General features: G+C 48.7%; 1 protein-coding gene across 4 annotated transcripts in view; it reads right to left on the bottom strand.

Annotated features, from left to right (window-relative positions):
• Window positions 1–5,256: 5,256 nt before the first annotated feature.
• ECHDC3 (enoyl-CoA hydratase domain containing 3) overlaps window positions 5,257–11,961 on the bottom strand; it is a 28,335-nt gene continuing 21,630 nt past the window's right edge. For 2 of the 4 annotated variants that reach the window (XM_047865661.1, XM_047865664.1), the window contains exon 6: window positions 5,257–5,629. In XM_047865661.1, coding sequence (XP_047721617.1) covers window positions 5,551–5,629 — 79 coding nt within the window. In that variant the 3' untranslated portion in view covers window positions 5,257–5,550. Of the gene's footprint in view, window positions 5,630–8,143; window positions 11,830–11,961 lie in introns of those variants that run through there. The other 2 variants (XM_047865662.1, XM_047865663.1) reach the window with 2 other exon arrangements.

Raw genomic sequence — 11,961 nt, 5'->3', positions numbered from 1 at the left:
AGGCTCCGGGCTCTGAGCTGTCAGCACAGAGCCCAACGTGGGGCTCGAGCCCACAAGCTGTGAGATCATGACCTGAGCCAAAGTCGGGACATTCAACTGACTGAGCCACCCAGGTGCCCCTGATGCCCCTCATTCTAACTGAGCAAGCGTCTGGGGCCACTGACTTTGTTTTGAACTTGTGATTGCCTAAAAGGGTGGGGTTTACATTGGTTTATAGGATCCATTCGTTTCTTATATCATACCCAAAAGTTTAGACATTATTTGATAATGATCAAATATTCCTCATCCTTCTGTATAAGCACAGAATTAACTCATGAAACAGTGTCAGAGTTTAATGATAGAAATATCAGAAGCAGATCCCAGGGTGCTTCTTAAAATTTTTTTAAAAATTATAGAAAATTTGGAAAAAAAATATAAAATAGAGAAAAGTAAGAAGAAGAGGAAAAATTTTGGCAGTCCCACTTCCAGAAAAAAAATTTTTACATTTTGGAATATTTTCTTCCAGTTCCAGTTTCTAGGAATATAATGACCTTTTATTTATTTTATTTATTTTAAAAAAATTTAATACTTATTTTTGAGAGAAAGAGATAGAGTGTGAATGGGGGAGGGGCAGTGAGAGAGGGACACACAGAATCTGAAGCAGGCTCCAGGCTGTGAGCTGTCAGCACAGAGCCCAACATGGGGCTTGAACCCATGAACCGTGAGATCATGACCTCAGCCGAAGTCGGAAGTTCAACCAACTGAGCCACCCAGGTGCCCCATAATGACCTTTTAAAAAGTTATTTTTATTTTTTTTAAGTTCATTTATTTATTTTGAGAGAGACAGAGAAAGAGGGAGAGAGTGAGAATCCCAAGCAGGTTCCACGCTGTTAGTGCAGAGCCTGATGCGGGACTTGATCCCATGAACTGTGAGATTGTGACCTGAGCTAAGATCAAGAGTCAGATGCTCAACCGACTGAGCCACCCAGGAGCCCCCAGAATTATTTTTATTGTTTGCTTTGCCTAATTGTTACATGCTATAGATACAAATGTGTGTCCTTTTTCCCCCTCTGACTACATCATAACTGTTTCCATGTTATAATGAGTATATATTGTTCCTGTGGGGGACATGCAGACATGTCACCTAGATTCCGTTTCTGGGGAAGGATGTGCTGTCCCAACTTCTGCCTTTGGCCGCCACCCTGCAGAGGGTACCTTGGCTATGAGTAGTCACCTGGACCAGGTTCATGCCCTTCCCACCACAGCCTGCACCCAGGGAGCAGCAGAGACAGGTGTGATGGTTCCTGCCATTCTGGCCCAGGGGGAAGAACGCTGGTGGCTGTGTTGGCTGCGGAGCTTCCCAGGAGGTCAGCTGCCCCTGGACTTCTGCCTCTGCCTGTTCCTGCTTGTCTCCCACAGCTGTTCATCTCAAGGCTCTTCCTGAATACCTTGTGCACACGACATTCCCTTCACAGTCTGCCTCCCACAGAGCATATCCTGGGTGCCTGTGACTATTCTAATTTTTTGAATGTGGTACTATGTACACGTGTTTAAAAATGGCAACACATGTGAACAGTACAAAAGGGTACGCAGTGCAAAAGTGAGTCTCTCTCTCACCCTGACCCCAGTCCCCCTCCCCGCGGGTGTTCTCCCCAGAGGCAAACACCATTATCCGTTTTGAGTGTACCTTTCCAGGGCTGGGCTGTACATATACAAACACAGATACCGTGAGGGTTAATTTTATGTGTCCACCCGACTGGACCACAGGATGCCCAAGTAGCTGGTTAAACATTAATTCTGGAGGGCGGCTGTGAGGGTTCCGGGAAGACCCCAGCATTTGAATTGGTAGACTGAGTAAAGTGAACTGCCCTCCCCAGATGGGTGGAACTCATCCAATCAGTTGAGGGCGTGAACGGAACAAAAAGCAGGAGGCAGGGAAGGTTCTCTCACGTCCTGCGTGACTGCAGGAACCCGGACAGTCCATCTTCTCCTGCCCTGAGAAGCTCCTGCTTCAGGCCTTCGGATGTGGCTCTCCGGCCGTGAGCTTCATCACCAGCTCTAGGCCTGCCGGCTCTTCAGTTTGCCCACTGCAGACGGTGGGACCCCCTCAGATGCCACAAGGGCATGAGCTAGTTCCTCATGATGTCCAACTGTCCTACTCGTTCTGGTTCTCAGAGAACCCTAATGACGCTGCGTTATCACTGTAAAAAAAGAACTTTTTATTTTGAAAATAATTCCAGATTTACCTGAGAGTTTCAAAGATAGCGCGGGGCTCCTTCCAGCAGCTTCCTCTCATGTTCACATCTTACACCACCACATCCACCACAGCTGGGAAATTAACAGGGATGTATACTGTTGGCCCAACTACAGATCAAAGCCCGATGACGCCAGTTTTCTACTCCTGTCCTTGTCCTGGACGACGCGGGTTCCACTTTGCGCCCACCAGACTTTGTAGCTTTCGTTCTCCCTTCCGGCAGAGGTCCTGGAATGACCACACTTGTGGTGGACTCCAGCCAGTTCTGCTCCTTATATTCTGTTCCAGCATAAATAACACCCTGGCCCACCGTTGTTCATAAAGCTTTTTCTGAATTTCTCATTCTTTCCTGAGGGTGCAGGGGGTGGCCATTTTCTAAAGTTTCATGTCAAACTAAATTTCTCTTACCCCAAGAGCACATCAATGCACCCTTTGCACTGCCCTTTGGTCAGCAGTGATGACCTATACAGAGTCACGCTGCTCTGATGCCCTCTGGCCTCTCGGGACAGCATTCCATGTCAGTGATGTCCGATGTCAGACATAGGAGTTTCAATGAATCTCTTGGACACATCCTTCCAGAGGCTTCTGTTCTCCTTCGGTTGGGGCTGGTTCCTCTCCAGGCCTCCTGCCCGGCCGTCACATTGGGACTCCCCTTTGCTGTCATTCTTAGATCTCCCTTGGCCCCTCTCCTAGGTTGGTATCTTAGCCTGGGCTTCCTGTAGAAAGCAGTGCCCAATCACAGCTTGGCAAGCAGGTGATTTACTTTGGAAAGTGATCCTGGGAGGAGGGGTAGAGGCATGAAACAGAGGAGGGAAGGTATGAAGTATGTTGTTGTGAGATCAGAGAAAGCACGTATGTTAGTCTCTGCCCTTGTTCCTGGCGCATAGCTCCCGAGACCCTTGTAATTTCCCGATAACAGCACTAGGAGCGTCTTTTGTTCTAATATTTGGTGTTAGAGCCTGGTTCCTGACACAGAGCTCCTAAATCCCCTGGAATGTCCTGGATGATAGCAGTGTATTTTGTTTGCATGAGGCCACTCTGGGGTTCACTTCAAAATAGTCTGCGGATGGGGGTAGTGAGTATGGGACAGAGCATACAAGATTGGCCATGGATACATTATCCATTGATAATTGTTATAAAGATATTTTTAATGTTTATTCTTGAGAGAGAGAGAGAGAGAGAGAGAGGGAGACACAGAATCTGAAGCAGGCTCCAGGCTCTGAGTTTTCAGCACACAGTCCCATGCAGGGCTCAAACCCACAAACTGTGAGATCATGATCTGAGCCAAAGTCGGACGTTTAACCGACTGAGCCACCTCGGTGCCCCGATAATTGTTAGAAATCTGGGTAATAATTGTTAAAGCTGAGTATGTGGTAGTGTGTGACACTTTTCTCTCAACTTTTCCATGTGTTTGAGATTGTTCATAATTAAAAATCTTTTTAAAAAGTGTGCCCTTCCTGGTTAGATTCACATATCTGGTGGTAGGGAAGGTGGAGGAGGGCATGTGGACCTTGACATTGTTGACATGAGTGGTGGGGACTTCAGACGTCTCCAAGTGCTTCCCTATGCCATCATCATGTTAAGATGGTGCATGTGAGGGGAGAAATAAACAGTCCATCAAGGAAACTGGACGCCTGCTTTCAACACTTGCTAGTTCTAGACTTTTCCAAGGCAGACCTGTCATTCATGGTGAGACTGTGTCGCCCCTAAGGACTAAGTCCTGGTGATTATTTCACCCACAAGGTCTCCATGATTTATTTTAAAAAGAAACAGAATCAAACCTGAAATATGTCTTTAAGGAAATGGAGGATCATGATGCTGGAGGGTGAGCCATTCATTAAAGCCTGGACATTTGTCTAAGTTCTCTGCACGTGCCCCGGGGTGGCTGTCAATGCAGGAGGGGTATCTCAGTGGGCCTACCCGAGCTCTTTCCTGCTGCAAAGATGGATGGTTTCTAAGTGGAACCTCTTCTTACAGTAACCAGGCATGATATTGAGTAAAATAACAGTCAGAAAGAACATCACCAGGTCCCTAATGAGAAGCAGTTGACAAAAGAATTATTCTAATGTTCATCAAAAAGCCAGTAAATGTCAAGGAAGGGACTGGAGAGGAGCAGCTCATAAATTCTTTCTCGAAGGACCTCTGGAGGGGACTTTGGGGACAAAACCTCTGCTCTGCCTTTTTCCTGAACATTGCTAAAGAAACTTCCAGAGAACTTGGAACATTTATGGGGGCTTACCCTCATCGTTTCGAGGGGATGTCAATAGGGAGGCCATCCCACTCTTAGAGGATCCTGCTTTTGGTACCAGTACTGGGTAGGTCTGTTCCTCTTCAGTCATGTAGACACCGTGTGTGTGATGTCACAATCTGTGAGGTAACTGAGAACTGAGATCCCTTCCAGCTTGAAAAGTCAAAGCTTTATGCGGATGATCCTATCAAAATGGATTTCTCCTCTTGATTCCTATAATCGGCGTTGCCAATGGGGCTCATTCAGCAGCCTCCCCCATTGCTTCATTGTAACATGTGTTCTGTTGCTAAATCTTGGTCTCACTTTTTTGTTAGGGGAAGGGGATGCTCACTGAGAGGCCAGTGTCAATCTGCCTCTTGACTTAGTTCAGTATTCTCCCAAAGGCAGACCCCGAATCAAGGACTTATGTGAAGGTTGTTTATTTGGAAGGTGATGGCAGGATCCCAAGTGAGGGTGTGGGACAAGGGAAGGCAGGGAAGGAGAGAGCTGGTAAAGTCTTCGTGAACCGACGGGTCGGAGCTACGGATGATGGGGTTCAGCCCTGCCGGGCCCTTCTGAGAAAACACAGACCCATATCTCAGCGTTGTTTCCTCAGTCATCTGGAGGGGGGGGGGGGGGCGGGGTGGCATTTATCCATAGGCTCCAGGGGTGTCCCTGGTTGGCCTGCTGAAGGCCGAGCCAGCTGGTAGAATGCCAAAAATCACTCCCAGAGAGGCAGAGAGAAGTGCCTGAGGGTGTGTCTTAGCTCAGACCGCTATAACAAAAGACCACAGACTGGGAGGCCTAAGGGAAGAGATTTATTTCCTTACAGTTCTGGGGGCTGACAGTCCACAATCAGGTGTCGGCAGGTTTGATTTCTCTGGAGGTCTCTATCTGCTGCTGGCGGGCGACTGTCTTCTTGCTGTATCTACGTATGGCTTTCCCTCTGTGCGTGCACATCCCTGGTATGTCTCTCTCGTCTCCTAAGGACACTGGTCTTACGGGAGTAGGGTTCCATCCCAGCAACCTCCTTTAACCTTACTCTTCAGAGGCCCTTCCTCCAAATGCAGTCGCGTTGGGGAGCAGGCCTTCAACAGAGGAAGTTGGTGGGAACAGAATTCAGTCCATGACAGGGGGAAGCGCTTACCTGTGGAAACTGCCCACTGCACCTGCAGGCGTAATGGGGGTGGGACAGGGGGATGTGAGTTATGGGGCAAGTAGTCAACAGTATTGCTACGCATACATTAATTGAACCCTCCTAACCAGTTAGGAGCTGGGTGTTACTGTCACCCCTCATAACCACCAAGACCTTCAGACTCAAAGAGGTTGAACAGCTAGTGATAGGGGTGAGCTCAGAGGTAACTCAGCTCTCTGATTCTTGTCCCGTGATAACTGTTTCGTATTTGAATGCTAACGTGTTCATGATTTAGACCAAGTTCATGGAGGGTCGCAATTGTCTTATGCTTAGAACAAAACAAACCCATCCCATAGTGCCTAGCATAGGGCTTTGCAATTAAGTAGACACTTCATAAATACAAGCATTGATGTTTAAAAAATCACCTCTTGCCTGTTTCTTTTGGAAATAGATCCAGAAAAAAAAGAAAATCAATGCAACTAAAAGGAAGTTAAATCTGTTTTCATGGGAACGTGGTAACCTTGGGGAGACTGGTCACACCCACACTGAGGAGGGGTGTGATGGTCCTTGTGTGGTGTGGGGAGGGGGAGGGGCACAACCATTGAGCCTGGCAACTGTCCACCCCCATTGGAATGGGGAGGGGTCGCTGATACAGGAACTGAGGGGCCTTGGGGAAACGTCCTTGGTAAAAACTGGACAGACTGGCTATCTTAAAGGATAATTATCAAATGATCAGAGTAAAAACTTCGACGACAGTAACAAATGAGACAATTTTGGCTTAAGGTTCAAATCAGCATATTAACCAATCTGATAGATTCTATCAAGTGCCGATCTATTAGATATCTTCACCCCTTGCCAACCAACCACATATGGTATATGCCTCTCTAGAATGTTTTATTACCAGAAGTGTTAGCATTTGGAGACTAAAACATGCTTCAGCAATGCCTTTAAAGAAAGAAAACAGGCTTTACAGAACCCCTGGGACTGATTGCATCGAAGCAGAGCAACACGACGCCCGAGTACCGACCTACATTTACAAAGAGATGCTTACCGGCTTTGCCGGATCTACAAAGAAAACAGTGATTTAGTTCGTGTTCTGCTCAGTTATTTCACTTCCCAAAACTGATGGAGAAAATGTGAACTGAGGATTTTTTAAAGATCCTACATGTATCATGTAGCCTGTGCGGGGGAACTGTACCCCTGGTAACATTTAACTAGACCTAGCAGATCTTCCTGAAGGCCTGCTCTGTGCTGAGCAGTGCCTACCCTCTGAGGATCCAAATGCCCAGTAAAGACTAACTGTGCTCCTGCAGGAATGCACACCTTTGCGGGGCGGGGAAGTAGGGAGGTGGGGGGGTTGGAGAGGGTGGGACACTCGACTAGGAATTAACAAGAAATAATTTAGGGGTGCCTGCGTGGCTCAATCGGTTAAGTGTCCAGCTTCAGCTCAGGTCACGATCTCACAGTTCGTGGGTTTGAGCCCCACATGGGGCTCTGTGCTGACAGCTCAGACCCTGGAGCCTGCCTTGGATTGTGGCTCCCTCTCTCTCTGCCCCGCCCCCCATGCACTAGAGCTCTCAAAAATAAACATTAAAAAAAAGAAGAAGAAATAATTTAACGTGGTTCCCACCCAACAGAAGTTATCTGCTGAGTGATGCAGTGTAGTGGGCACCTAACAGTAAGAGAGGGGGCAGGAGAGTCGCATGGTGTGGCAGTCACAAGCCCGTGGCCCCACAACTGGACCCACTGCATTTCACAACCCAGGTGCCCTGTATGGGACACATGATGCAGAGAGGTCTTTGAAATTCTCAGACCACATTTCTTTAATCAGTTTTACAAAGTGAATGTTTTGACCAGAACCTGCCCCTTCCTAGCTGGGTGATAGTGGGCAAGTCACTTAATAACCATATTTTGGTTTCTTGTCTGTCTAATGGCATTCATAAGGCCCACTTCCTAGAGATTTTTGTGAGGATTCATGTGCTAACATCTGCAAAATGCTTAAGACGGTGCCTGATGCAGAGCAATCACTACATAAATTTAAGTGTTGATGGGCTCTAGATCGCATTCCCCTCAGGCTGATACATTTTTTTTCTTTTTCTGAATTTCTAGAAGTTTCTAAAACTGGCAATTATCGTGTTTTGGTTAGGTGAATATTGAAAACAAACAACATAAGAAAGAGAGAGGTCTTAAATATGAAAAAAAAAAATGTGCAAATTGGTTTTAGAGTCTGTGCTTAAACATTCCTGGTCGTGACAGGGAGACCCGAAGGGACTGTAAATCACTAAGGATGTCAGAAGACTGCCACACGGGGAGTATAAACCTCATAACGCTGGATTTGCCAACCCACACCTTCCTTCCCTCGCTCCCCCTTTCCGTGTGGAAGGGCCACCTCCCCTACACCAGGGAACCAGAGGGGGCTGGGCCAGCTCATCCAGGAGACCCTGTAGGCACAGAATAGGTAGCCTGCCAGCTTTCCATGGGCCTCTCTTTGGGACCTGAAAAATAAGTTTGGGGCTCCAAAATATAAAAGAGAAACCCTTGCAAGATCGAAATTTAATATTTTATTAGCTGTAACACGTCAACTTCAAGAATGTTTAACTTGCAGATACTTGATGACTGCCAAGAAATAATCATCGTTAGTCGAATATTTAAAAATAATTTATAAAGCAAATCGTTCAGCTCCTTTCCCTAAACAGAAGCATTATATTTAGTGTGGAATATGGATATATTTCAGATTTTTTTTAATGTTTTATTTTTGAGAACAAGCACGTGAGCAGGGGAGGGGTGGAGAGAGAGGGACACAGAGGATCCGAAGCAGGCTCTGAGCTGACAGCAGAGAGCCCAATGCGGGGCTCAAATTCATGAACCGTGAGATCACGACCTGAGCCGTAGTTCAGATGCGTAACTGAGCCACCCAGGCACCCCTATTTCTGATGTTTAATGTGATGTGGGGTGGGGCTCCCAAAGTCGTGAGCATCGAGGGCCTACAAAGGCCCGAAAACCTGCCTGCCTGGCTGGTTTCGAGAGGCTCCTGGAAGAGGCTGTTGACATCCCTCTCGGAGCCAGCGGTGACTGCCTGGAACTTCACCACAGCACCTGCACTGCTTTGACCGTTAAAATACAGATACAGCTGGAGACAGATGGGTCACCTCCACCTGCAGCTCATACATTTTACTGCGCAGTAGAATCACTTGGAAACCCCCCCCTTTTTTTTTTCTTTTAATACATATTTTTGGGCCCCAGGAGTCTGCATTTGTGATTCAGTAGCTCTGATGAGGAGCCCGGGAATCTGCATTTGAAGACCCAGGTCATCCACAGGCCACACTTTGGAAACGCGACTCTTAGTGCCGTGGGTTTTGAGAAGGAGAAGAAAGCGGAGGGCGGGGCTGGCTGAATAAGGCATCCAGACAAAATTCAGGGTAAGAGCCAATTTTGAGGAGATGTGCCTCAGGGCGGGTCTTCCTAGTTGATCACATCTTCAGAAGGTTTGGATGTGGCCCCCACAGCTCTGAATATCTGTAATGGAGTTGTTGGTCTCAGAGTGCTCAGGTGTTTCCAGTGTTTACTACTCCTCCAGGTAAAATGCCCATCTTCTCCATTTGTAAAAGAGCATTTTCTTTGAGCAAAAGCGGCCTGTTTCAAATTTCGTAGCAAGTTCCCAAATCCCAGCATTGTAGAATCCGGAATGTCACAAGGAAGAGGACAAGAGTGTCCAATGGTGTCATTGTTACAGACACGCCCTCTTGAGCGGTGAAAGCAGTTTTGTCACCTGCACCTGCCACACAGCTAGTTCCGTGGCAGACCTGGGGCCAGGATGCTGTTTGCGTTCAGATCCCTGCTTTTCCTGTATCTCCTCCTGGAAGCGAAACTGCGTTGCCTTGGCTGTGGCATTTCCGACTGGTAGTCAGCGTGTGCGGGCTGGAACAGGAACCTTTCCAGGATGTCGGGAGGAACACAGTGCGGTGGTCAGGAGCACAGCCTTCAGAAGCCCACAGACCCAAACCCACACACGGGCCTGACTTTGGCAAATGCCAGAACTTCCCAGAGCCTCCTGCACACCAGGGGGCTGGTAAGAACTGCCTCACTGGGCTGCTCGCAGGAACTGAGGAACTGAGGCTCATGAAATCAGCACTGGCTCCCGAACGGCAGCTACCCCGAGTTCACTGGAGTAGAGCAAACGGTGTCCCTCATGTCCTTGTATTCTCTGGGGCTCAAGCCGGCCTCTGGAGGGCTCGCTCACCCCGAGCTGGAGTGGATACCGGTTCCCGTGCCTGAACTGTAGGGACGCAGTTGGCTGGGCTGAGCCCAGCAGGGCTCCCTGAGAAGTGCACGGTACAGAGGGAAAGACGACACACACTAGGCTTTCCAAAAGCGAACATCACGTGTGGCTATCAGAACAATCTCATCCAGCGTCCCAGTGGAGGGAAGCAGAGATGCAAACTAACCCCAGATTTAGATTTTCCTGGGGATGAATTCTGTGACTCCAGAGAGTGGGGGCAGATCTTCCTTCTGGGTTATTTTCTCCACAGGCGAGTGTTAAGATTTATAGCTGGTCCCTGAGTGCACTGGGAAGCCAGCCGAGAGCCCTGGGGATCTCACAGTTTTGGAGGATGGTGCATGTTCATACAGACCCTGGAAACTTAACTTTGGATTTGCATTGGCCAGACGGGTGTGTGAGGGGAGGCCTTGTCACTTTCTCTGAGGCCCGGAACCTTTCTCACACCCTGTCCCCTACACTGTGTGATCCGGTAACTGTGAAATAATGACTTCCACGGCAGGCCACCTGGGCAGGAAGGTAGCGGAGGGGCCCCGTCGACAGCACTGTTTTTGAGCAGACGGTGACAGCCCGGTCCTTCACAATCTAGTCCAGAACTTCAGCCAGCTCTGTATTAGCTTCGTAGGGAAAACTCCATCAGGGGTCTGCCAAAATTCGCATCTGATGTCTGTTGTGCACGGGCAAGTTGCATAGCAGGGAGTGTGTGGCCCGTTCCCTTGTTTCGGAAAGCTGCCGTGGGCAGGGAAGTCCTCTCTCTGGCCAGCCTCACACCAGCCCGGGCGCTCCAAAGGAGGTGGCGCGGCCAGAGGGAAAGGCATCCGGTGTTTCTTCAGGCAGGCAGAGTCTGGAACCCTCACCCTACCCTGTGTCCACTGTCTGACCTGGCACGAAGCGGGCCTTGACAACACATCTGTGGGATGGGAATAACTGTAGCACCTGCTCTACTGGGTTCTGAATGAGGACGGAACACGAATGTGCGGATGGCACTTAGCACATCCCAGGTGGCCAGGACGCGGGGACCTCTGCTCATGAGGACCATCTTACTAACAAGTTCCTCCTTTCCAAGAAAACACTTTTTTTTTTTTAACCTTCCTAAACTCAGGCAAAGCAAAAACAAAAATGTCAATCTCAGTAGGAATCTGTGAAAGCGTGAGGGGGCATCCTTCCCAACACACTCGAGCCTGAATGAGAGCCTCGGGTTTGAGCCACATGGTTCTCTATTTCTGTCACAGCACCGACCGCATTTATGGCCACCTTCCACTCCTAGGGAAGATAAGCTGGCTTTTTAAAAAAGATAAGATCCTTGGTAAAAGCTTGAGGACAAGAGACTTAGAGCGTTTCTTAGGCGGTGTTGGACCAGAAGCCAGAAACGAATAGGTCCTAATTTGAATGCTCAGCTGGGGGGCTCAAACGCCTGGTTTTATTGCCTACCAGTGGCTGGGCAGGGTTTGGAAATGTGTCCAGAGTGGGTGTTGTCTGGTGGGCAGGCCATGTGCTCTGTGTCCCTCCCGCGTCTCCCCGGGGTTTTTATCCCCAGCTCTAGCCCAGGACCCTGGTTTCAGGGTGTTGGATAGCCAGGACGTGCGTTACAGGAACACCAGGCCTCTGATGGACACCCACGAGTGTGGGCACCCAAAGAAAGAGGTCAGGGATTTTTTTTTTTCTTTCTTTTCTCAGACGGCTTACAGTCTGGTTGGGAAAATTACCAGTCTCTCTAAATATGTAATCTTTCTAAATCATAGAAGATTAGTTCAAAGCCATAGGCGTGATTATTTCTCAGTGGAATCAAGAAGGTTTTCAGTGTGGAGAATCTTGGGGAGATTTGAAATGTCTCGCTGCTCTCGGGCGGACAGAAGGGCCTCCGCCTCAGGGGACGCTTCTGGAAGCGGAATTGGGTTGGCATCCTTCTTTCACGCCTCGCGTGTCCTCGCTTTCTCCTGCATCCGGTGACCCCTCACCTGTGGTCCCCGTGAAGCAGTACGTCAAGTATGAGCTTTCCGCCAGAGCTGGCCGGCACAGGTCCCAACCTCCGCTCCATTCGATTCCCCACCGCATCCCTTCCCCCGTGGAATCACGGCTTTCCACACAGA

This window comes from Prionailurus viverrinus, chromosome B4 (assembly GCF_022837055.1).
Source record: "Prionailurus viverrinus isolate Anna chromosome B4, UM_Priviv_1.0, whole genome shotgun sequence".
Classification (NCBI taxonomy): Eukaryota; Metazoa; Chordata; class Mammalia; order Carnivora; family Felidae; genus Prionailurus; species Prionailurus viverrinus.
The sequence above is the reverse complement of the archived record's forward strand: the minus strand, read 5'-3'. Positions and strand labels throughout refer to the sequence as shown.